The sequence below is a fragment of the Mastigoproctus giganteus genome, chromosome 10 (assembly GCF_048544385.1).
Source record: "Mastigoproctus giganteus isolate SK-2022 chromosome 10, ASM4854438v1, whole genome shotgun sequence".
NCBI lineage: Eukaryota > Metazoa > Arthropoda > Arachnida > Uropygi > Thelyphonidae > Mastigoproctus > Mastigoproctus giganteus.
In genome coordinates, this window is record NC_143584.1 from 107,270,801 (window position 1) to 107,298,229 (window position 27,429).

The following is a 27,429-nucleotide window of genomic DNA, read 5'->3' on the forward strand; positions in this document are numbered from 1 at the left end:
ACATTAGTATGAGCTTCACCTGACACTGATATTCTTTTGCTTACTAAACATATTTCTTCTAACAATGTGTAATTCAACGACTTTACCATTTTCATATATCTTACATTTTTTTTACCTGATGTCTTTTAGCAGCAGAGAAAGTCACACATCCTTGCCAATCAAATCGGCACAATTAATTTTAAAATGTCTCTTCATTTTGGCTGGGGCAAGAGAGCTGTTTGCAGCTTTTTTTTTTTTTTAAATACAACACAAAGAGCCTCGGACAATCTTCAGATTCTGATTATATAAAACCAAGTGAGAGGTAACTTTTATCATATAGAGGTAACATTTTGACATGTTGAATAGGTACTTTGTATTGGTCTTTACTGATGAAAGACTCATGCTGAGAAGATGCTGTGCGAGTGAGACTGAGCCATATGAAATTAGTGACACTGTAATTACAGATGGTAGTTTATTAGAAAAACTTTTGAGTATAAAGGCAAGTAAGGCACCTACAGTTGATGGCATATACCCTGTAGTTTTAAAGGAGAGGTGCGAGGAAATGTATTGAACTGTTGAGGTTAATTATGAGGGCATCTCAGTGTATTGCCAATACATAAAAGTGGTTCTAAGAATGAAGTTGGTTATTACAGCCTAGTTAGTCTGACTTCGGTGGTAGGAAAAATCTTAGAAGCAATGATTAAGAATGTAATTCAGGGACATTTAGACATAACGTTAAGGGAAAATCGTGTTTGACTAACTTAGTTAGCTATTTGGATACAGTTACTCATGAGCTGGATTTAGGGAACGATTTTGACCTAGTTTATTTGCCGATTTTAGCAAAGTATTTGACTGTGTCCCTCATGAGAGGTTACTGTATTAGCTTGAGCAGGTTGAGTTGGTAAGGTTCTAAGATGGATTGCTGAGTTGCAGAAGGCAGATGGTTATGATCAATGGATATTCTTCAGATTGGTGTAACGTCAGAAGTGGGGTCCCTCAAGAATTGGTTCTTGGACTACTGTTGTTTCTCATTTTCATAAATGGCATCGACAAAGGGATTGAAAGCGTGATGTTCAAATTTGCAGATGACGTAAAGATTGGCAGAGTCGTTAATGATCAGTGTCAAGCAGTGCTCCTTCAGGATATCTTGAACAGCCTTCAGACATAGTCAGAGAAGTGGCAGCTACGTTTTAATGCTGCAAAATGCAAAGTCTTACAATTTTAACAGTTAAAATAATAAACAGTCTATATTAAAATTAAAAATCTACTAAGAAAGAAGTGACAGAACACTTTGTTCCATCCCATGGAACACAGTTTGAGAATTACTGGTCTACAGTTTAGATAGTGTAATCCTGCTTGAGGTATCTTAGTGAAAAGCTAATGAAGCCCACATAGAAAAATTTATTTGCTCCATGCAGTGGCCGATCCAGAAAAAACTGACACGGTGGGGGCACCATTTTGTCCTTGTTTGTGCACAAACAAGGCACAAAATAATGCACAGAACACAACAAATATGACACTCAAACATAATGTGACTAGTGGACACAAGCACACAGCTAAAGTCTGAATTACTTTGAAGTAAACATAAACATAAGTAAAATTACTTTGAATTATTATTAGCTACATGGTGCAAGGAAGCCTGAGGCTTATGCTGCACCAGCAAAAAAAAAAAATTCTGAATTACCCTGTGTGTGTGTGTGTGTGTGTGTGTGTGTGTGTGTGTGTGTGTGTGTGTGTGTGTGTGAGAGAGAGAGAGAGAGAGAGAACAAGAATGAGAAGTAGAAGGGAATCACCAAGAAAGAAAAGAATGATCTCAGGATCCTGGGTGTGCCAAGCCTGTACACACCAGATGTGAGCCCCTGACTTTGAAGTAAACATAAGTAAAATAGCTGAGCCACAATGCAAAAATAGATAAAATCCTGTTAACAATGAAGAAAAAAAAATTTTTTTTTTTTGTAACTTAAGGGAATTTAAACAATTGGTAAATATTCTCCGAAAAACAACAGGGGGTGCACGTTCCCCGATGCCCCTACCCGGAATCTGCCACTGGCTCCATGTACAAAAACTATTGTTCATCATAGCTTGCAACAAGGCTAAGGAAAAACTAGGTCTGATTTTTGTTTTAATAATGCAATATCACAACAAATATATTATGTCTGAAAATGTTGAGTTCACCAGTTTAGACAGAGTGAAAAAGGTTCATTCCCTGCTTTACTGTTAAATTAGTCCATGGTTCTTATCTAGCTGCCTGTATTTATGTATTATTTGAATGATGTTCCAGTGGAGCACTGTCTGTCATCCTTTACCAGAATTTAAACTGGTGAACAAAATTTTAGCTTTATTAGTTCCTATTTGCAAGAAAACAAATTGCTGCTGCTGCTGTTGTGGTGTTTATGCTGGTGGTGCTAAATCAATAGGTGCCTCCGTAGCCAGGTGGGAAGGAGCAGCAGTGCATAGCACATGCTTCTTGATTAGACCGGAGTTCGAGCCCATCACCACCAAATACAGAGGATGCGGAAAGGTCAGGGAATGACCACCACATATTCCAGAGCAATATGGCCTTAGTTGCTAATGCTCCTAAAAACCAAATAACAAACAAACAAGCTAAATCAATGACAGGAAAATATACAGGATTTCTTATTTTTATTAAAAATAAATCTACTAAAGCCTCACGGACTCAATGTGATATTCACAAGAACACTCTTGCTTCAAAGTGAATGTTTCAACATTTAAAAGGAATACTTGGTGATGCTGTTAAAATAATAAATTTTGTTAAAGCAAGTCCTTCCATTTATAGGTCATTTCTTTTATTATGTGAAGAAATTACCATTCGGCATGTTACTATTTTAACACACATGTACAAAAGCTTGTGGCTGTCACATGGCAAAGTTCTTCTGTGCTTATTTAAACTCAGATGTGTTTGTGAAGTTTTTTGGAAATTAGCATTAGCATTAACACATGATACAAGAAAGCAAGCTTATACAGCATCAGCAAAAAAAAAAAAAAAAAAAAACCTTCCCATTTCACCCATCCGGTCACTCCAAATGTTTGTCTAGTTCAGCCTTAAATTTATTTAAGCTATCAACTTCCACAACAACAGATGGAAGTCTGTTCCAGCAATCAACCCCTGCTGGCTAAAGGCAAACTTCCACACACACACACACACACACACACACACACACACACACACACACACACACACACACCTGTTCTACAACTGTCTTTCCTCAGTTTGAATCTACCCCCCCCCCCTCAGATTCTTAATCTGAGCAAGCGGAAGTATCCCATCAGCATTGAGCCTGCTCAAACCATTCAAGGCCTTATACACCACGATCAGATCACCTCGCAGGTGTCTAGTCTCCAGATGCTGCAACTTGCAGAACTTAAGCCTCTCTTGGTAAGAGCACCCCTTTGTTCCCCTTACTAATCTCGTTGTCCTTCTCTCTCTCTCTCTCTCTCTCTCTCTCTACTTATTCCACTAGCTGTACATACTTCCTAAAATGAGGCCTCCAGAACTGGCTCAAGATATGGCCTGATTAGATGTGAATGTGTTTTTATGACTATAAATACCAGTCTACTTAGCAGATATCTTTTAAAAAATCAGTGAATTTGATTTGTTACATCAAGGTGTCAATACAATATTTTTTGCTGTGTGTGAACAAATGGAGTCAGTAACATAAAAAAGTTAGTTTTGTGTATATACCTTGAAAAAAAAATGCACATTTAGTTTTAGCATCTCCATGGTTTTTTTTTTTTTATCAGAAAGTGAACTGAATTTGGACACACTGTTAAAGAAAATAATTAAAAAGAATCTGAAGTTAGTCCAAGTGACATTTAGGGAATATTTTTCACAAGCAAATTAAGACACTACAACTCAATTCACATTCCCTTTTAAGAACTTTATATTTTGAGCTAATCAAATGAGCTAAATAATAATAGCAAAGCTTAACTGATGGTACTCACCTCAAATAATCCGCTAAGTTGTATGGTGTGTAAAGCAGAATTGTGGAAATTCAATTCAGTTGCATAGAAATGGAATTTAAAAATAAATAGAGTAGGGATTATTAAAACCTGTTAAGTAAAATTTTCCCAGAGGAAGAAGAAATGCACCACCTCATCCCCTAGTTGTCCTATATAAATTGTTGAAACTATAAAGAACTGATAAATGAAGCCAATAGTTATAATAGATGCCTCGTGCATGATTCTAACGCTATTATTAATTCATAGCTGGTGTCACAACCAAACATGAGTAAACAACAACTATCCAATATATGTAAACTAAGGTAAAACCAAAATATTATCGTACAAAAAGCTGATAAGGAAGACACTATCACAATATTAGATAAAAGCACGTACATAGACAAAATGCAACACATTCTCTCCGACACCAATACCTGTAAAGTTGACAATGCGTACAATGGCTCCAGGTTAAAGAATAAACTTGACAGTATCTTAAGGAGGCTAAGGAAATTAGCCTACACGTGCTACAGCAAATTGGCATATGTAGAAACGTTCTTCCAACCATGTTCGGCATTACCAAACTTTACAAATCTGGCCACCCCTTACGGCCGATCGTTTCTTTCAGTAAATCCGCTTTTGCTAACCTATAAACCTTCTTAGTTAAAATTATATCACCCCTTATGAGATTTAAAAATTTAGAGTTTGTAACACCAGCCAAGCTTTGAACATATAAATACCATCACAATTTCTGGAAAAGACATCTTAGCCTCTTTTATATTAATGTACACCAAAACACTACAAGCTGGCCCCAGGCGCCAAGGAAGCCTGAGGCTTATGCTGCACCAGCCAAAAAAAAAAAAAAAAATTCTGAATTATTCTGTGAGAGAGAGAGAGAGAGAGAGAGAGAGAGAGAGAGAGAGAGAACAAGAATGAGAAGTAGAAGGGAATCACCAGGAAAAAAAATGATGATATCCAGCTCAGGACTTAGAGTGCTCTTGATAAGTGATTATTTTTAAGTTTCTGTCTTTCTCTCAACAGTTTCATTTAAAAACAGTTCCATACTTGAAAACTACAAGTCAGAATGCAGAAAGGAAACTCGCCTTTCTTTTCCTTTTTCATATATTTTTAGTAGCGCTAACCAACTAACACTAACTTCTTGGCCTCCTAGCTGCACTGCTCCTGCCTCTCCGTGGCGGGGCCGGAAATCTTGGCGGAAAAGTCCTCCAGCCAAGGGCCAAAAGCAGCAAACATAGCAAGCACAGATCATGTTTCTGCTACTCAAACTAGCAGAAAACTAGACCAAATGGATTCATTTATAGCTAAGAGACAGAACAGAGGATCTCCCTCTAGTTGCACCACTGTTTCTAGTTATTCATTCATTCTAAGAATGAACAACTGATTGGAAGTTTGTCACCTTTCAGAATTCAAAAAACTCTTGAAAGCTCTCGAACGGAGGGGTGAAGTGGAAGTGTTTTTTTTTTTTTTTTTTTTTTTTTTTTGGCTGATGCTGCATAAGCTTGCTTTCTTGCATCATATACCTCTACTAATGCTAAAAGAGACGGAGAAATTATCCCAACGAGGAATATAATTCTGACCTTCAACACTCCAAAAACTGTAAAAGCTGGATATCTAAACTACCCACTGAAACCATACATTCCAAATCCTGTCCAATGTTTTAAGTGTCAGAAGTACGGACACTCTCAAACAGTATGCAGAAGTTTCGCTATCTGTGCAAAATGCAGGTCACGAGAACATACCTAACAAGACTGTACAGCACAAAATTCAAGATGTCCCAACTGCAGAGAAGAACATAATGCCTACTCGAAAAAATGTGAAAAGTGGAAGAGAGAAAAGAGAATACAGAAATATAAAGTGGAAAACAATGTAACATATCAAGAAGCTAAAAGAACAATACAGCCAGCAAAAAAGTCCATTTCAGATTGGGCACGCTCACTGCTTATTGACTCAAAACCAAAACAAAAAGCAGAACAGGCAATAAACACACCCATTATGATACCACCAACTAGAGAAACCAGCAAATCCACAAAACAAGATAGAACCACTGAAGTAAATGGGAATAAAATGGACAACATGGAAGTAGAAGAAAAGAATCAGATGGAAGAAACAATACTAGAAATTTTTGCAGAGGAAGAAGAGATGGATACTGGAAAGCCATACTTCCCTAAAAAAGGAAGACAAAAAACAGAGAACCTTAAGCCAACAACCTCAAGAAAACAAGCTGAAAATACTACCAAAACCAGATAATGAATACATTTTTACATTGGAACTGTAGAGGATTCCGCAGCAATTTTGAAGATATCCGCGATCTCCTATCGCAGTACAATCCGATTAGTCTATGTTTGCAAGAAACATATCTTAAACCTCAGAATAAAATAACACTAAAACATTACAATATATACAGAAAGGACAGGATTACCAACAGTACAGCACATGGAGGAGTAGCAATCTTAGTAAACTCCAGTATACCTACCCAACAGGTTCCCTTGCAGACAGGTGCCTCCGTAGCCAGGTGGGAAGGAGCAGCAGTGTGTAGCACATACTTCTTGATTAAACCGGGATTTGAGCCCATCACCACCAAATATGGAGGATACGGAAAGGTCAGGGAATGACCACCGCATATTCCGGAGCAATATGGCCTTAGTTGCTAATGCTCCTAAAAACCAAATAACAAACAAACATCCCTTGCAGACTAATCTAGAGGTCATAGCAGTATGAATTGCAGTAAACTATCATATAACAATTGCCTCCATGTACCTGCTACCAAAACCAAGATATAAGCTATACAGATCTAGAAGACTTGATAATCCAACTACCACCTCCTTTATTAATCATGGGAGATATGAATGGCCATCATCCTCTATGGGGAAATGAAAACATAGATAAAAGAGATCAGATAATAGAAAAACTACTAGATAAGCTCAAACTTAGACTCTTACATGATGGGACACCAATGTATATATGTCTATCCTCAGGAACTAGTACAGCAATAGACCTTTCTATATGCACCCCATCATTATACCCTCTACTGGAGTGGGCTGTTCACAATGATCCACTAGGTAGCGATCATTTTCCAGTAAAGATTACTTCAAACAAACCGACCCCTTGTGGCCTCCGTAGCCAGGTGGGAAGGAGCAGCAGTGCATAGCACACGCTTCTTGATTAGACCGGGGTTCGAGCCCGTCACCACCAAATACGGAGGATGCGGAAAGGTCAGGGAATGACCACCGCATATCCCGGAGCAATATGGCCTTAGTTGCTAATGCTCCTAAAAACCAAATAACAACAACCGACCCCTTGTCAACTGGAACGAACTCCAAAGTGGAGATTAGATAAAGCTAATTGGGCAAGATATAAGCAGCTGGCCATATTAATATTAGAAGAACAACAAATACAACTGATTTCAATTGACTCTGCAGTGAAATATGTAACTGATAAACTGCTCCATGCAGCAGAACAAACAATACCAAAAACCTCTTCAAAGTTTCCCATACATCCAAAGCTGTGGTGGAACGATGAATGTACTGTAGCAAAACGAGAGAAAAACAAGGCATGGAATAATTTCCCAAGATACCCCTACCACAACTAACCTAATACATTTCAAAAAAGCAAGGGCAAATGTCAGACGCATTACTAAGCTCAGTGAAAAATAATCTTGGATTCGTATTGCATCTACAATTACTAGAAAAACAGACAGCAGGAAGGTTTGGGACAAAATAAATAAAATAAACAACAAATACCAAAGAATTTCTCCTCCTTTTATAAAATGGAATGGAAAAGATATATCAAAGCCTGAAGACATAGCCAATGCTCTTGGTAGAACATTTGAAAAAATATCAAGCAGTAGCTCCTATGAACCAGCTTTCCAAAAACATAAAGCAAATACAGAAACATATAAATTAAATTTCTCCAGTAAAAGTAAAGCCTATAACCTTCTCTGAAATGGTTTTATGAAGAGAACTTCATAAAGCCATTTCAGAGACAAGGCAGTGGGTCCAGATGAAATAGTATACATGATGGTACAACAGTTAGATGAGAAATCATTGATATTGTTACTCTTGTTGTATAACAGGATATACCTATAAAATTCCTTTCCAAATCAGTGGCGTCATGCAATAGTCTTAGCCTTTCCAAAACCAAATAAAGATCCCACAAATCCGAACCACTATCGCCCAATAGCCTTAACTAGTTCCCTTCAAAAAATACTTGAAAAAATGGTAAATGCCCGATTAATGTGGTTTTTAGAAACCCATAACTTACTAAACACAGCTCAATGTGGTTTCAGAAAGAACAGATGCACTCTAGACTTAATGATAAAAGCAGAAAACAGCATAAGAAACGCCTTCATAAGAAAGCAACATCTAGTAATGATATTTTTTGATATAGAAAAGGCATACGACACAGCATGGTGATATGGAATATTTAAAGACATTTATAACTTTGGGATGAGAGGACATCTCCCAATATATATCCATAATTTTTTGCAACAGCGAACTTTCCAAGTTAGGATATTAATCACACTATCACAGGTTTTTATACAAGAAGGAGTACCACAGGGAACAGTACTCAGTACTATCCTTTTTGTCATAAAAATCAACTCAATATAGCTGAACAAATGCCAAATACCATAGATGCAGCACTTTGTGTTGACGATTTCAGCCTTTCTTGTCACTCGCAAAATATGCAAACAGTAGAGTGCCAACTGCAAACAACAATCAATAAAGTAATAGCATGGACCCAAAACAATGGCTTTCAACTCTCTAAACAAAAGACAGTTGGAATACACTTTTGTTGGAAAAGAAACTTATGCCCAGACCCAGAACTAAAGCTTGGAGAACAACTAATCCCAATAACATCCAGCACAAATTTTCTTGGGCTAACCCTTGATAAGAAACTGACCTTTTTAGATCTCATAAAATGTCTTAGAACAAACTGTCTAAAGAAATTGAATATTCTGAAAGTTATATCTGCAACAACGTGGGAAGCAGACAGGTACACTTTGTTACATCTTTATAGAACCTTGATAAGATCCAGACTCGATTACGGGGCACCAGTATATAGCTCTGCAAGACCCAGCGCCTTAAGATGGTTAGACCCTATACACCATAATGCACTATGTATAGCCTAGGAGTGTTTGGTACTTCTCTGGTTCAAAGTCTCTCTATGCTGAAGCCTATGAACCTCCACTCCATCTCCGAAGACAAGAACTCCTACTATCTTATGCAGCTAAAATAAAGTGTGTTCCAAATCATTCTGTGTACAAAACATTATATGCACCAATATGGGAACATTTGTACAGAGTACTTCCAACAGCAAACATACACATCACGAAGCTACTTCCAGTTTGGTCTCTTGATTTCAACAAACTAGCTCTCATGCAAAACGTACTAAGACCTCTTTGGGATACAATATTACCATTCTGTGATGCCTATTTCCTTAACTGGGGAAGAAATTCCCTTCCAGGAAACAGCCTTCAACTACTACATGCTGCCTAACTAGAAAAATATCCACACTATACACAAATATATACCGACGGATCGAAAACCGATACAAAAGTAGGTGCGGCAGCAGTTTTCTGTGATACTACTATAACCCAAGTTCTCCCAACAGAATGTAGCATCTTTACAGCTGAACTACAGGCAGTGAAGTTAGCAATAGACTGAATATGGCACCAAAAGTTATCCCATAGTCTGATCTTCACAGACTCCCTCAGTGTAATTCAAACAATACAGTGTGACATAAAGAATCTCCATCCAACTCTAAGACAAATTCAAGCGACTCTGGACAAGCTCCTTAAAAGAAAACAAAACGTAATCTTTTGTTGGATCCCTGGACATACAGGAATTAAAGGGAACAAAGAAGCTGACCATGCAGCAAAAACGGCAACAGGCCTTTCTTCAACCAAAGTACCATATACAGACTACAGGCATAACATCAAAATGAACAGCAAGGAACAATGGCAAAAAATATGGAGCGAGCAAACTTATAATAAACTCTATCAAATTAAACCAGATTTAAAGAAGTGGAAGTCCGGTGAAAGAGATATACGAAAAGAAGTAGTAATCCTAGTCAGGTTAAAGATGGGACATACATATCTTACTCATTCCTATCTACTTAGAGCCGAAGAATCGCCTCAATGTAATCAGTGCCATGTGCAACAAACAGTTAAACATTTGTTACTAGACTGTCCAACCTATACAAACAAAAGAAAAACAGCCTTTAAATCCATAACTAAATTCAAGACTCCTACTCTGAAAAATATTTTAAGTGAAGAAAATAATATACAAGAGGGTTTTCCACTATCTAAAATTAATAGGCTTTTATAATCAGATTTAAAAAGAAAAAAAAAAAGTCACTGTAAATCGATGTATACAATCAAACTCCCTCTCTCCATTAAATACTTTGTGAATAATTTCTAATCGGGCATTTATTTGAATGGCAATTGTAAGAGATCAGTAGAAAATGCAAAACTTTGGGAGGTGCATCATGGCCATAGAAGCCGATGCGCCAACAACTAACAAACAACAACAACAACAACAACACTACAAGCTTTAAGAGAACTTTTAACGGTAGACAACATCTTGGTCAGGCGTACTTCCCTTAACATTAACGGCATTCTAGGACTAGGAATCTCAGCCCCCCCTCCCCCACCCCCATAAAAATTTACCTAGTTACTATTGAAAAGTAGTCCAAGTACCCCTTCGGTTATTAAGCTTTATATGCATTACGCTGATGATGTGTTATTAATAGGAGATAATTCCACTGTTGACAGCCTTTTTTTAAATTTAATGCAATACATGAAAGATTAAAATACACCCTTGAAATAAGAAGCTGACAACAAGATTAATTTCCTTAATCTTACAATGTACAAACAGGCACAAAGCTAGGAACCAAAATTTATAGAAAAGATACACACACAGGAAAATGTTTACACTTTCAATTGCATCACACACTCAGTACTAAAAAGTCAGTTTTGTACAACCAGGTCTACAAAGCTATTAAATACAGTTCTTTACATGATGGCTACACATGATGGAAACATTTGGCTACAGAATTACAATATCTCACAAAAAAGTTCACAGCTAGGAAATATCCTTTACAATTGATTCGACACAATTTCTGTTGCAGAAAATAAGATCAACAACCCACATAATCATAACGCCAACCAGAACAACAAACAAAACATACGTATCGTCCTCCTCTATCACAGTCGACTCACCAGACAGCTTCGTCAAGTGTTCGTCAACACAGACATAACATTAATATTTTAATCATAAAACAAACTGGGGACTATGTTTAACACATACAAAGAAACGTACGAATATCCAGTATGTGACATCAACAACATCGTTTACTTGATTAAATGCCAATCTGATTGTAACATGTGCTATATCAGGAGTACTACTACTAAATATGGCACAAATAAAACTTCTAACACACATACATATTATCACTATAACAGCTTTAAGATTAATCAAGCCAGCACCGAATTCATGCAGCATGTACATTCCCACAACTACAATCCCCTAATTGATTCAGCTATCACAATTATAAAATTACAGTCATGTTATAAAATTTTCCAACATGAAGGACTTTTCATAGAATGGTGCCGCCGTATCACCAAGTTTAATGTTTTGAATATGAAACTCCCAACAAACCTTTCACCCGTCTGGAACCTTGCACATGTCAAGTTCCCACGTGTCCTGAAATGCATCACAGGAACTTAGGATTTCTTAAATATACAATCCCTTTTCTCTCTTATTATTGCCAACCGAAGACGTTATTACAAAAGTCATCCGTCATGACTATTGGCTTCAATTATTAGTTCTTCATAGTTTCAACAATTTATATAGGACAACCAGGGGACGAGGTCGTGCACTTCTTCTTCCTCTGGGCAAATTTTAATTACAGGTTTTTAATAATCCCTACTCTATTTATTTTTAAATTCCATTTCTATGCAACTTAATTTAATTTCCACAGCTTTGCATTAAACACTATAAAGCTAAGCAGATTATTTGAGGTGAGTACCATCAGTTAATAATAACGGTACATTAAGAAGCTCTATCAATTAACTAATGTGCTAAATAAGCAATTTTGAGCTAATCAAATTAGCAGAAAAGAAAACAATAGATATTTTATCTGATTTTGTATTGAAAAATTTGTTTAAGTCTAAGTCGATAATGTATTTTCCTTAAGCTGCAAGGAAGAATATCTTTTAAGTGAAAATGCAGTTCAGTTTTTCCCATTTCAGTTATATGCATGTGTGAGAATAGATTTTTAGCTTATATATGGGAAAGTCAAAATACTTCAACTTATTTCCAGAGTCAGATTTGAGACTTAAATACTCAGAAATCTTATTAGTTTCAGTCTTATTTGTTTTAATTTTTTTAAAATTATGTATAAAGGATTTTAATATTGATAAGTTTCTAACTACAGCCACTCCCTGGCTGACATAATACAGGTAGGACCCGTTTTATGACATGGTTAGGTTCCAGCAAAACAGGGTTGTAAAATGAAAAGTTGTAAAACAAGACCAAATTATAACGTAATTGAATGAGATAGGTTCCAAAATTCCCAAAATTTTTCCAAGTATGCACTAATATTTTTGTTCTTTATAAATAATTAAATATTTTAAACATTTAATGCACATGTTTTATTTATACTTATATATATAATAATTAATAAAATAAAATTTTACTTTGGTCCTGTGGAGTCATCACTTGAGTACGTATTTACTCAAGTGATGATTCCTCTACCCATTTCGTCCACATTAAAAACTAAATCAGGGTGGTACTAGTTGCCTTCATCTATTAAGCGTTTAAATTCGGAAGGATACTCTTCCACCACTGCAACGTCAGCACTAGCAGCCTCACCAGACACTTTCACATTGTGAATTTTACAACAGCTTTTAAACTGATGAAACCACCCTTTGCTGCCCGTAAATGTTTCAGTGCTACCAGACTCCTCACATATTTCGTCAAATAACGACTTTTCCTTGTCCAGATATGTAACAGGAATGTTATTTTGGTTCATATCATCAACCCACAACACTAACAATTTCTCCATTTTTTTTCCATTGTCTCACTGCATGAATAAGTTGTTCTGGAGGATGACACACTTGTTATCCCTGTGTGTGTGTGTGTGTCCACTTTATTTTATCAACATTGTTCATAAAGCCTTGAATGGTTTGAGCATGCTCAATGCTGATGGGATTCTTCCTCTTGCTCAGAATAATTGCCTGAGAGGGCATAAATTCAAATTGAGGAAAGACGGTTGTTATGATAGATGTGCGGAAGTTTGCCTTTAGCCAGCGGGTGGTTGATTGCTGGAACAAACTTCCATCTGTCGTTGTAGAAGTTGATAGCTTAAATAGATTCAAGGCAGAACTTGACAAACATTTGGAGCGAGGGGATGGGTGAAATAAAGTTTTTTTTTTTTTATTTTGGCTGATGCTATATAAGCTTGCTTTCTTGCATCATGTGCCCTTGCTAATGCTAATAATCGTTGATACAGTAGAAGGTGCTAAACTCAACGCTTTGCACACATCCGACTGATGCTCACCAGACTCCATGTGACGATCACATCCATTTTCTCCTTAATTGTTAGTGTTTTACACTCTTTTTGCTGCCCCCGTCCCAGAAACTGCCCTACGCTTAGAGTTCATGGTTACACAAAAATTATTATTAATGAGAAATAACACTGTGTAACCCGTTAACAATTGAGGGAAAATTCATAATGAAACGAACATGGCACACTGAATGTAAACAAAGAACCCCGGGGGCTCACATCTGGGGGAGTATTGGCTTGGCACACCCAGGGTCCTGAGCTGGATATCATCATTCTTCTCTTTCTTTTTTAACTCTCTCTCAGGGTAACTTGGGAATTTTTTTTTCCTGGTGCCACATAAGTCTCAGGCTTCTTTGCACCATATGGCTATTAATAATAATAATAACTCTTGGCGTAGCTGTCATTCCACCCACAGTGCACCACGAAAAACAAAAGAAATGCCTAATGCGTGTTTGGACTTGCAGGTGTTGCTGCAACATTTACTGAGTTGTGATTTTTTTGTTATTTTCAATTTTTTCAGGTAATATTTTTAAAATAGTCGTTAATGTGAAAAGTCGTAAAATGGACCATCGTAAAATGGGACATACCTGTACTTGACTTACAGAAATTCAACTTTATGTAAGTTTTTGCCAGCCAGTGGAAACTTAAAAAAATCATGGAAACGTATTTTGCATCCTGTAGGAATAAATGGAGGTATCGTGAAAATATCATAATGTGAACACATTGTTTATTGGGTTCAGAAAGCCCCAGGATTTCAGTGCACCCTTTTTTAATACTAATACAAACTGATACTGATAGCAAATATTCAGGTGTTATTGTAAATTTCTTACATACTGTGTATTAGAGAAACTTTATTTTTAATAAATTTAGTATGTTTAAGAAGTTATTTTAAAATTCTCTTAGCAATTAAAAGGGGTTTTCCATGAGGAAATGGTTGGCACTCATTGGTCTAATTGAAGAGCATTATATGTTCACTTGGTGTTACAAATAAACTTTATTTTCACTGTTAAAAGACGCCGACTGGGCTAGCCAGGTGGGTAAAGTGCCTGCCTGGCAACCCAAAAGTCGTGGGTTCGAATCCCGCCTCGGGCTTGGATCAAAGTACTGCAAAAACCTTGGGAGGTGCATTATGGCCACAGAAGCCGATGCGCCAACAACTACCAAAAAAAAAAAAAACTGTTAAAAGAACTAGATAAATTGTTAGAGGGAATGGACAGGTTAAATGGTATGGATAGGTAAACATGCACAATATGGCCCTAGCAGCAGTTGTGCCATTAAATATTTGACAACAAATGTTCAACATGGTATTAAGTGTTTCTTTTAATTATTAATAAATGAATAAAATGTTTCTTACAACTTATTAATGCACTTAGTGGTGTTGACTTATTTTGACTGAACAGTTAAATATCGGTTGTTATATTCTTTCCTTCTTATAATAACAGTGTATTTATGTTTGAGATGTTTCATCTTATTCTTTATGTGGTAACTAAAATGAGGCATATCACTTGTAATAATGTAATGTAATTTTCCTATTTTAGATTTTATATTTCTCTGTAAATGCCAAACATTCACAAAAGTAATAACAATCAGTAAGTAATACAGTTAAATTAATTTTATTTTAAGTTAGAAAATCATGCATTGTTTAATTAATTTAATATCTGAAATATTTGCTTGTAGAATGCCTTGAAAACATGGACAAAATTAGTTTCTTGCATAATGAGTGACATGCAGCTGGAAGTTATTGAAACTAAAAACTGTTTAGAAAGTAAGTAATACATTTCAAAATTATTTGTAAATATATAGACAAAACTTATTAATGGGGGTGGCAGCACACACTAATAAATATCATTTTTCCTTCTCTTTTTAGTGAATTATTAGTAGTGTAGCTTAAGGTAATATCATGGTAGTCTTACATTGATAAATTTCTTTATCTGTGTTCAAGGAAATAAATTCTATTTAGCTGTAGTGTATTATTTAGAGGTCAGATTTTCTTAGTTAATACAGTAAACCCTCACTATTCACAGTATCTGTATTTGTGATCGCTGATTTAATATAAAATGAAACCTAAAAAAATGTGAATTTTAAAGTGCCGTGAATATTATCCGCCATAAAAAAACATGGGCGTGGCTAAAATTATCTGTCCCAGTCAAAACAGCGCTCAGTGGGTGGGGGGAGAGGGGTGACAAAATCGTGAGCGTGGATGTTTTTCACTAATCCTTGTTCAGTATGTTTTATGTGCTTGTAATGGAAGTTTTCGTCGTTTGCTTTTAATTTATATGCTTATAAATTGAATAAATTTATCAATTTATAAATTGATATGCTTACAAAAGTGATAAATCTACTGTTTTGCAGTGTAAAACAGACTTTTTCGAGTGTTTTAACGGACGAAAGTGACTTTATTGTGGACAAGTTCTTTCTAACCTGTACAAAAATATGGCTACGAATAACAAGAGAAATGTGAAAATATCAAAGAAGGTGATGACATTAGCGAATAAAATTGAGTTATTAGACAAAATTTCTAATGGTGACAGTGTTTCCTCAGTGGCAAAACATAAAATCAGAGTCAACGGTACGATCAATCAAAAAATCGGAAGAAAAAATCTGCCGTAGTGTCTGTGAAAACGTGCTAATTGCTTCAAAAATTTGCTCTGTAACTCGTGATGTTAAATTAGAAAAAATGGAAAACGCTTTAAATCTGTGGATAGAAGACCGAACTCAAAATAAAATTCCATTAAGTTCACTCATTCGTGAAAAGACAAAACTCCTTTATCAACACTTTAGCGAAACTGGTGATAGCACTGGCCGGATAAGTTTTTTTTGCTAGCAAAGGTGCTGGTTTGAAAGATTTGTTTGAAATTTCTAATAAATATTACATTTAATATTAAATTGTTTCTTATTTTCATTTCGATGCCATATGCTTGCATTTCGCTATGTAATGTCTATGTACATAGTCATATTATGAAGGTACATATAATACATACATACATAGACAAAATTTTAGACTAGTTTTCCTTATATATTTCATACTTTGGAATGGAACCCCTTTATTACTATGGGAGCCATAACTCAGTATTTGCGTTTTCGGTATTCGCGACATTTCTCAGGAACGTAATCCCCGCGGATAGTGGGGGTTACTGTATTTGAAATGGTCTACTAATACAGTAAAAGGAGAACGATGAAGCAGGCTTGATATAGTCAACAAAAAATGATTGTTGGTTTATTTTAAATAAAAAAATTATCTTACCTTATGAAAATGGCTGGAATCAGTTAGAAATGACTCAAGATGCAATTGTTCATATTCTCCTGCATCGAGAATTATTGCTACACATAAGAAGAATGGTTACATCTCAGTGCCAATCATGCATAGTGGATACACACACTTGCTTTACTACCAAAAGAGCATACAGGGCACTTTGTATGGTTATAAAGAAGAATCATTTTTCACCCATCAGAATGCTTCGAAATAAATGATAACTTACTGGAATTTCACCAAATAGGACTGTGAATTTTCATCCTGTATGCCATTAAATTTATTAAATTAATAAATTGAATGTTACTTTGAGCAGTGGGTTAAGTTATTTGTAGTGAATGTTCTGTTGAAGTCTTTATAAGAGAAAGGGATCTCCTTTGGAGAGAGAAGGGTGAGAAATTTAGCTTTGATGTAGCAAGACACGTTCTTAACATCCAGACAAGATAATGATCTAGGGCTGATTGACTTCCAGAGAATAAGGAACTCTTGCATATTGTTGAAGAGCCTCTTAATTTACGTGAGTATTGGTGTTCTTATCAAAGAATATTTTGTTCTGTCAGAATACTTTCTAGACGCTTTTAATTTTTAAATATGATTTTTCACCTGTCCATGGTTAAAAAACACTAAGGAGAGGCTTAAAATAAATGATATAAATATTTCATAGTGGGTTCCCATTTCCTCCCTATATATGGAGGGATGCCAGAATGCGACCTTCAGAATTTAGCACAACCAACAGGATGAAAGAACTAAATGGAATTATAAAGCGCATTGAATACAAAGAATGTGCAGAACAGTTATAGGATATACCATGGATATGCTGCCAAGTAATAATGTGTTTTTATTGAAAAGTGTAAATAAAATTTGTATTATATTCTAAATTTATGGAACTTTTTTTTCAGTATTCTAAATTTATGACAATGTTTTGTTCATTCTTTAAAAATTAATTAAATTTAACAACTGGTACAGTCTGTCCCTGACATACATAAGAGATGCCTTCCAGGACTTCTTACTTGAGTTTCACACTCAGGAATGACTAATAAAATATTGCTACTGTATCCCTAATATTTCGAAATTACAAAAAAACACATAATATCCTCAGAAGAATGAAGGAAAATAGTTATATTCATTTACTGTCCATAACAGTTGTCAAACTAATAGAGTAAACTTATCTGCAAAAAGATCTAAACATCCCAAACACGTCCTAGTTCATTTCACAAATAGAATTCTCAATTCTAATCTCAACGATGTCCATTTGCACTTGCGCGAAACCCCATGTACATTTTTCTGACAGAATCTTAGTTATCGGTTGATTCAACTACTGCTCATCTCAGTTGCCCAAATTATTCACTGTATGATTTCTTTCGCCTCAAAGGTGGTACTAGTGCATATGTCCATTCTAAAATTCCCTGTCAGAGACTTGGTGATTTGGAATCTCCTCTTTTCGATCTTCTCTGGCTTAAAATCTCTATACTTCATTCTGTCAAATTCATCTGTTGTATCTACCATTCTCCCAACTCCACTAATCAATTGGAGCTCTTTGATTTCCTCTCTTTGCAACTTGACTTTCTCCAGTCCAACTTTCCTAACAGTGAGGTAATTTTCCTTGGTGATTTTAATGTTCACAACTCCAGCTGGCTTCCGTTTTCTAGTCACACCGACCCAGTTGGTCAAGATGCTGAGGCTTTTGCAATTACTAATGACCTTGCACAGATTGTTCATTTACCTACAAGAATAACGGCCAATCCTAACCATACTGCCAACACGCTTGATCTTTTTCTCACAAACAACGCTTCTAAGTACACAGTTGAAGTGAGTGGTCCTTTAGGCACCTCAGATCAGAACTTGGTGATTGTCTCTTCTCTAATGGAGCCTTTATCTCATGGCTATTCCCAACCTCATATTGTTTGGCATTGCAAGAATGCAAAATGGCCTGCGAGATTTCTTTTCTTCTTTTCCGTGGTCGGATTACTGTTTCAAAACTTCTGATGTCAACGTTTTCTCAGATCGTGTCAGTGAAATTATTTTTGTAGGAATGGAATCCTTTATCCCATACTCCACTTTAAAATCTTGCCCTTTATCTAAACCTTGGTTTCCGATAAATGTGCTAAGGCCGTTCAGGAGAAGAATGTTGCATATTGTAATTGGCTTGTTTCCAATTCTTCAGTTTCATTTTCTGCCTGTACCAAAGGTCGCAACAATTGTAAAGCAGTTATTAATCAGTCCAAACTAGATTTTGAATAGGCTAAGAGTAGAAAACTTGCTTCTTGCTCTAATGGTAGCCGAGCATTCTGGTCTCTTGCCAAAGCTGTTGGCCGCAACTTTTGCCCATCTCTGCTCCCACCTCTGTTAAAACCAGATGGTTCTGTTGTCATTTCGGCCAAGGATAAAGCTGACCTGCTAGCATCCCATTTTTCTTCCAACTCATGTATTAATGATCTTGGCAAAACACCTCCCACCATTCCCAACACGCTCCATTCAATGCCTGCTGTGTTCTCTCATCAAAAGGATGTCAGAAGAATTGTGATGAATCTTGATGCTATGAAAGCTCCAGGTCCTTATGTATTTCTCCACTTGTTCTCAAAACCTTTGTGCCTGAACTTACTTCTGTTCTTTGCCACCTTTTTTTACTTTCTTATTTGAAAAGTGTTTTTCCTTCTGCTTGGAAATTTGGTCAAATCCAATCCAGCCTGTTTCTAAAAAAGGGTGACAAATCCCTCCCATCCAATTATCGTCCCATTGCAATTATGTCTACTCTTTCTAAAGTAATGGAGAAATCAATTAACCGCAAACTCTTAAACTACCTAGAAACCTTCCATCTGATCAACGATCGCCAGTATGGATTCCGTCAGTGTCGATCCACTCATGATATTCTGGCTTATATTACCCATTTATGGATAAATTCAATGGAAAAGTTCAGTGAAACACAAGCAGTTGCTCTAAACTTCTCAAAGGCTTTCGATCATGTTTGGCGTAAAGGTCTTCTAAACAAGCTTCCATCTTATGGCTTGCCAACTGTTTTTTATAATTGGTTATCCAGTTTTCTCCGATCGCTCACTGAGGGTGATGGTAGATGACTCTCCGTCTTCTAACTTCTCCACTAATGCTGGTGTTCCTCAAGGTTCAGTTCTTTCCCCCACTGTTTTACTCTTGTATATTAATGACCTTCCTTGTATATTAATGACAGGATTTCCATTGAATGGAAATCCTGTCCATAGTTTCGCCGATGATAGCACACTGCATTCCACTTTCCATTTTGAGAAACCTTGCCTTGCTCATTCAGCTTCAAATTCTCGAATATCTGCTACCAATTCCTTAAATGCTGATCTCAGGTAATTTTTCAGTGGGGCAAAGACAATTTAGTTGATTTCAATCCTTCTAAAACTCATTCCTGTCTTATATCTTGCAAAAAGGATTCTTCTGCTCCTGTGCTTATCTTTGGTGACACTCCGATTTCTAGGCAAGTTGATATATCTCTTTTGGGAATTGCCCTGACTTCTAATCTCTCTTGGTACAAGCACATTACAAATATTGCTTCCTTTGGATCTAAAAAACTTGGTTTTCTCTTTTGCTCTTGGCATTACTTTTTTTCCAAACAGCTGTTCACTCTGTACAAATCGCAAATCCTCCCCTACCATGGAATATTGTTCCCAAATCTGGGGTGGTGCCCCCAAAACCTCTCTCAGGCTTCTAGATTCCATTCAGAAGAGGGCAGTTAGGTTAATTAATGACTCCTCTCTAACAGAGTCTCTCCACTCGCTATCTCATGGACATACTGTTTCTGCTGCATGTATTTTCTACAGATACTTCCATGGGCACTGTTCTTCTGAATTGGCTTCTATAATTCCTGCTCTCTCTTTCAAAACAGTCTGAACTTGTGCTGCCACCAGCCAACAACCATTTACTGTCCAACTTAAAACTCACAGAACCAACTTTTCATCTTCCTTGTTTATTCATTCAGCTGCCATTTTCTGGAACAACCTTCCTTCATATGTCTTTCCTGAAAATTATAGTCTACAGAAGTTCAAGTGTAATGTCAACAAATATCTTCTCTTGTCTTTTCAACCCCAACCCAAGCACGGTACTAAGTAATATAGGTTCTAATACCTCTCGTGTTTGGGGTTTTCATTAAAAAAAAAAATTAAAAACATTATCTCGGGACAGCAGTGAAGTAGTACCTCTTTCAGCTTTCACTTATTCTCTTAGGCAGCACCATGATAACGGTAAAAACGAAATTTTCTGTAAAGAACTTCTTGGGGTTAAGTTATGCTGTCACACATTATGACATTTGAATGAAGCACGCACTGTACGATGATAGTTTTATGCGAAGTTGTTAAAAATGGTAGGACAACATGAATTTGAACTTCTCCACAATAACTCGACATGCGTAACAAATATTACTTAGAAAATGCAAATGAAAGCTCCCACTTAACTTTCAAATAAAACTGAACTGATTCTACAATCCAGAAAGAAAGGAAGGAAAGGATGTAGAGACAATAGGCTAGAGTGTAATCCTCCAGAAATAGCCAATGGGACAATGTTCATGTTCCTTGAACGTTGTGGGGGTTTCTCTGAAGTGTTTCGACGTTGTTCACCTGTCTTAAACACATGCTGTTGAATATTTCTTCAGAATTTTTAAAGCAGAAAATGAAATGTTAACTCTAGCTATTCACCTAGATTCTAGTTACAGCGCAGGTTATTATACAACGTAGTTTGTATGGGAACGAAAATAAAAACTTATACTTATTGTTCCTTCATTTGACTTCACTCTTAAAAATTATATAGAAAATATCTTTATGATTTTACCAAAATCATAAAGATATTTTACGTAAAAATTTACGTAAGTCCAAAGTTACTTAAGGTCAGGGACTAATTGTATATTATTCTTAAAACTAACATGAACTATATCTGAATAACAATATTGAAATCATTCCAGTATTTTATGAAAAAGTACACTGTTAAATGAAGTTCAGACATTTTCTGGAATATTTTTTAATTTTGGGGATGGAGTGGGTAGAAACATGCCCGTATCAGAAATGCTTTTGCAGGGCTCTGTCTTAGGTGGCCCAGGAGTTATTAGCCTTCAGATGATTCCTTCTTATACACCATTGTGAGACTGAAATCAAAATTGCAGTGCAGTTCAACAGAAATGACTTCAGTCATTGATGGGAATGTAACTCAAAACTTTCTAAATAAGTAGCAGACCAATGTATCATGCTGACTAAGAATAGGAGTATTTCTCTTTTCCCCATTCAATGAAAGCTGGAGTTAGCTGATTTCATGGGGAGGAAATGGAGTTCACTGTGAGTTATTCTGGTTTTTCAGCCCACAGAACATGCACTTCTACAGACAAATACATGTTATGGGTATCAGTGACAAGCTCTAGTGCTGTTAAAATAATAATTTGAAATTTGGGTGCAATTCAACAGTCGCACAAAACGTTTACCAGTTTTGCTGATGTCTGTTGAGCCAGTCATAATTAGGTTTAGGGCATGAGCATATCAGTGAGCTTGTATTAAAGAGTTGTTCTCCTTTTTGAGCTGTGCCTGATGACTTGCATAATGAATATATGTATTTGCTGCTCCAATAGTTTTATCAAGCATTCATATACCTCACTGAACATTCCTCCTTTGTGGATTTTCTAGCAATGTTCAGTTGAATTTGAATAGTTAAATATATATAATTATTTTGTTTTAAAAGTCTTAGAAAGGAAGGCCAAAGGGTTCTTCTATGCTTTGAAGTTGGATTTTTCTTCTTTTTGAATTTTCCAACATTTTATGGCATTAGCTTAATGATTTTTCTTAATATTGATCATATTTAGAAACTAAACACATTCTAAGAAATTACCACAATTTACATATTTGATTGTAATATTGCTTTGCTCTTAAGCCGTGCTTTTCCAGCCAGTGAACAAAATTATATCATTTGTTGAAGAATACATTATTTGATGTTGATATCACATTTTTCAGTTTTCAGAAATTTTATTATTTATTAAACTTTGAATTGGCTTTCTTCTTGCTGGCACTTACATAAATTCTTGCATATTCTCATGTGATTTTTGAGATTTTTAGTCAACCATAGAAATGCTTTATGATTACTTCAAATTTTTTTAATGAATGTTATATATATCTGAAGCGAGAGTAAAGGGGTGTACTCATTAATATGTGGAAATGGAGGAGTTAGTGATTCTCTCTCTCTCTCTCTCTCTCTCAGAGTGCAATATATGACTGTCATACAAGCAGCAGTGCTGTTGTCCATAGACATTTTGAATCACTTATATAACTACTGTTAATGCCTGGTCTAAATGGTGCCTCCGTAGCCAGGTGGGCAGGAGCAGCAGTGCATAGCACACGCTTCTTGATTAGACTGGGGTTCGAGCCCGTGACCACCAAATACAGAGGATGCGGAAAGGTCAGGGAATAACCACCGCATATCCCCGGAGCAATATGGCCTTAGTTGCTAATGCTCCTAAAAACCAAATAATAACAACAGCAACTGGTCTAAATTTCCTATTGACCCCAACAGTTATCACCACTGCTGCTTGGCTAGTCATCTCCTGATAAGCCCTGTTAGCTAATGCAGACTGTGCATTAAACTTAAGGAAATACATAAGACAGTTGCTAACATTATTATAATGTGGAAATATATACAGTTGCCAAAAATTACTTGAATATTATGAAGAATAGCATACTGTTAAATAAAAAGAAAAAAATTTAAAAACTTTATAATACTGTATTTTACACTACCAGTTGTGTGGAGTAGGGCTTGAAATATTTCTGTGTTGCATAGTGTTGACTCTGGCAAAACTTACCCAGTCTGAATATTTTTCTCTAGTATGCTCTCTAGAGGTTCAGATGATGTCATACTGATAACTAGCATGCTTGATAGACTGATGGAGAGGTGATTTTAAGGAAAATCCTGTCTACTTGGCATTCTGTTGAAGTGATTCTTATAAAGAGTGTAGGTTTGAAAAAGTTTGCAAGCTCTAAGTGGGTGGATGCAGCCTCCAAATTGCAAATTATTCTAATTATATTAATAAACCATTTAGTTTTTGCTCAGGTTTTTGTAAAATAAAATTAAAAAAACAAATTGATTTATATTTAAATTACATATTCCAAACACCATGCATAACTCTATCCAGTTCTCAGCTATTGGGATGCACTAATAATCCCTGGGAAATCCGCGTTATACTTGGTTTTTATGCTTTCTCCCCCTTCACTCTTAATATTTTTTTTTTACTGTTTCTTTTTCTTTCCATCTGCTGAACTATTTGGTTTAAGAGAGAGGATGAGGTTTTCTTTTCTGTAACAGACTATGTTTCACCTCTTTTTGCATAAAATACCAGACAAAATCATTTTATACAAGTTCAAATTAGCCCTCTGGTGTGCTCAAAAAAAAATTAGTTGGAGGGAAGAAACAGTATATGAATAATGAATATAAAGTTAAGTGCTTGAGTTATCCAGGAGACAGCCCTGGACACTGTAGATATGTGGATCAGTAAATAGTTGTATGTATACAAATATACAAAAATATTATATTTAATAATATTATCATTTACTAATCTTGTTCTTTGATATAATCTTATAATAATCTTTCACTTATATGTGAATCTGATATATGTGAAATGGTATGTCATCAGGATGCAATTTCAGTATACATCCTATTTCAGTATAATATATACTGAGAAAAGTCCATATATATCCTTGTTGTTTATACAGGGATAGTCCAGTACATATACCCTTTGTTTATCCGATTATCTTAGATTTTATTAAACAATAAGATGGTCCAGGAAACTATTGAAACATTATAGGCTGCATATATGGACTGTCTCAGTATATATTATACGAAATTGTGAAATGGGGTGGCATTCCGATGAGATACTGTTTGTTATATATCGGCCAGTTACCTTATAAGTGTAAGATTATTATAAAATTATATTAAAGGATAAGATTAGTATAGGATAATATTATTAAGTATATAAGATTATTATATTGTAAATATGCAACTATTTACTGATCCACATATTTACAGTGTCCAGGGCCATTACAAGCATGGACGGGAAATTGTGCTCCCAGATAACCTGACCACTAACTTAATATTCTTCATTCATATAGTTCATTTTTTTTCCCATGCTCTGGACTATTAGTTTATACAAGGACAGGGGCATCTATTTCTGTCTTAATTCCTTACCTAATTTTGCCTCCCATTAGATAAACTGCTGTACCGCTGCCTGTGACCATAACACACAACATATGCACAAAATGAGTGTGTGTATATATATATATATATAACACAAATTGAAATGTGTAAATTAAGAATAAGTTAGCAGAATGGTTAGCAGAATTTCTTTGCTGGCTTGCTTTGCAAAGTAAGCTAGCAAAAAAAAAAAAAAAAAAAAAAAAACCACTACCATTACTAGTAACAAGAGAAGAGTGGGGGGATGACAGGGGGAACTGAATCAAGTTCAAGGATGTTATAGATAGAATTTTTCTAAAATAATCTACAAGAAAAGTCAGATCATCAACATTCCCATTGCTTGGGAATGTCAGTTATCATTATTGATTACTTTGGCTAAAAGAGCATTGAACCAGTCCCCATTGAAAGAAAGAAAATTGAATCTTACTATAAACTTATAAACTGAGAACTGGCATCCATAAGTGAAGAAGCATAAGTGCAAACTTCTTCAGTAGGATAAATTATGTTAGCTTTGTTTACTTATATAGTCAATAAAGCAGTCAAACATATAAATTCAAGTTTTCTCAATTAAAAATGTTTTATTGATTCTGTTAGTCTTGTCAAAAGCATTAAATAAAATGAAATATATACACAATACTTGCATAGTTTCTGAAAAATGTTTTTAGCATTCAGTATTCAAAAAGTTTTGTTTCAGTATTTTGAGAAAATTTTTCAATATTCATTTAAACTGAGAAATTATCCTATAAAAAGAAAAAAGGGCTTCCCACAAAATCAGACAAATATAGTCTGACAACAAAATTTGGCTTTATTTGTTGCATGATTCAGAAATTGGATTAATCCCCCCCAATTTCCTTTAGTATAGCCATATGGCCACCACTTATAGTGGAAGCAATTGTTCTATTATGTGATCTTTTGCAAATTTTTAATGTGCCTTGTAGTTATAGTGAGTGATGGTGGAAATTTTTAATTTACTAAAAACATGTTTTTGGAACATTGAAATTTTTTCACTTAATTACATGCTAAATTGTGTTTAATAAATAATATTAATTGTCCCAATCACATATGTTATCTTATTTTTAAATTTAGCTAAGGATTTAACAAATTACAACATAATAGTCATAGAGACTTTGTCATTAGTGAATTTGGCAGAAACATCTGGTAATCAGTAACTTTTAATGTAATACATCGTAATTGTAATTGCAGTGTTTTAATGTTTTAAATTGTAGTAAATAAGTAGCTCAAAGGTCATAATCACATAGTTTGGCATATATCATTAATAACATGTTATTCCTAGCTTTTATATTAAGCTACAAATTTAGAAAATTTACCATACTTCTAACATTTCTAGATACACATTTCTAGCATAACTAGTTGTAGTAGTAGTAGTAGTCTTAGTAGTAATGGAGGCATGTGATGCAAGAAAGCAAGCATATGAGCTTATGTAGCATCAGCCAGAAAACAACCAATTTCATACATCCATTCCCTCTAAAAGTTTGTCCACTTCCTCCTTGAATTTATTTAAGCTCTCAACTTCCACAATGACAGATGGACGTTTGTTCCAGAAATGAATCACCTGTTGCCTAAAGGCAAATTTCCACACATCTGTTCTACAACTGTCTTTCCTCAATTTGAATTTATGTTCCCTCAGGTTTGTAATCTGAGCAAGCAGAAGAATCCCATCAGAATTCAGCATGCTCAACCATTCAAGGCCTTATACACCTCAATCAGATCACCTCGAAAGTGCGTAGTTTCCAGCTGCTGCAATTTGCAGAACTTAAGCCTTTCTTGGTAAGAGGACCATTTCATCCCCTTGCCAATCTTGTTGCCCTTCTCTGTACATGCTCAAGCAACTCTACATCCTTCCTAAAATGAGACTTCCAGACCTGTATGCAGTACTTAGGGCGTGGCCTGACCTTTGCCTTATACAAAGGGACAATCACCTCCTTTTCCCTACTAGCAAAATTCCTGTATATTATTGACAATACCCCACGACCTGCTCTGGCAGCCTGGCTGCATTGCTCAGAAAACTTCATATCTGACTGCACAATTACTCCCAGATCTTTTTCATTTTCTACCACCTTAAGTGTAGTACCACACAGTTGGTACATTTCTCTGGGGTTACTTTTACCCATATGCAGTACCTTGCATTTGTCAACGTTAAACTTCAATTGTCACTTCTCAGCCCATCTGCCCAAATTTGCTAGATTCTGTTGCAATAGCACACTGCCATTACTGTCATTAACAACCCTACCAACCTTTGTATCATCTGCAAACTTCGACATTGTCTGATATACCTTCATCAATATCATTGAAAAATATACAAAACAACAGTGGGCCCAACTCCGAACCCTGGAGACTCCACTAATAATATTAGTCCACAAAGAGCAGGGTCCATTGATTACCACTCTCTGTCTTCTCCCACTCAATCATCCTTTTATCCATATGCCGCTTCCGTAGCCAGG

The 27,429-nt window shown here is 35.7% G+C and overlaps 1 protein-coding gene across 2 annotated transcripts in view; it reads left to right on the forward strand.

The window, feature by feature from the left end:
* Tti1 (Telo2 interacting protein 1) overlaps positions 1-27,429 on the forward strand; it is a 600,292-nt gene that overhangs the window by 130,584 nt on the left and 442,279 nt on the right. For both annotated transcript variants that reach the window (XR_016547507.1, XM_090382195.1), the window contains exon 6: positions 15,202-15,289. Coding sequence is in view for 1 of the 2 variants with exons in the window: in XM_090382195.1 (XP_090238321.1) it covers positions 15,202-15,289 (88 nt within the window). In the remaining variant the exon portion in view is untranslated. The remainder of the gene's footprint in view (positions 1-15,201; positions 15,290-27,429) is intronic.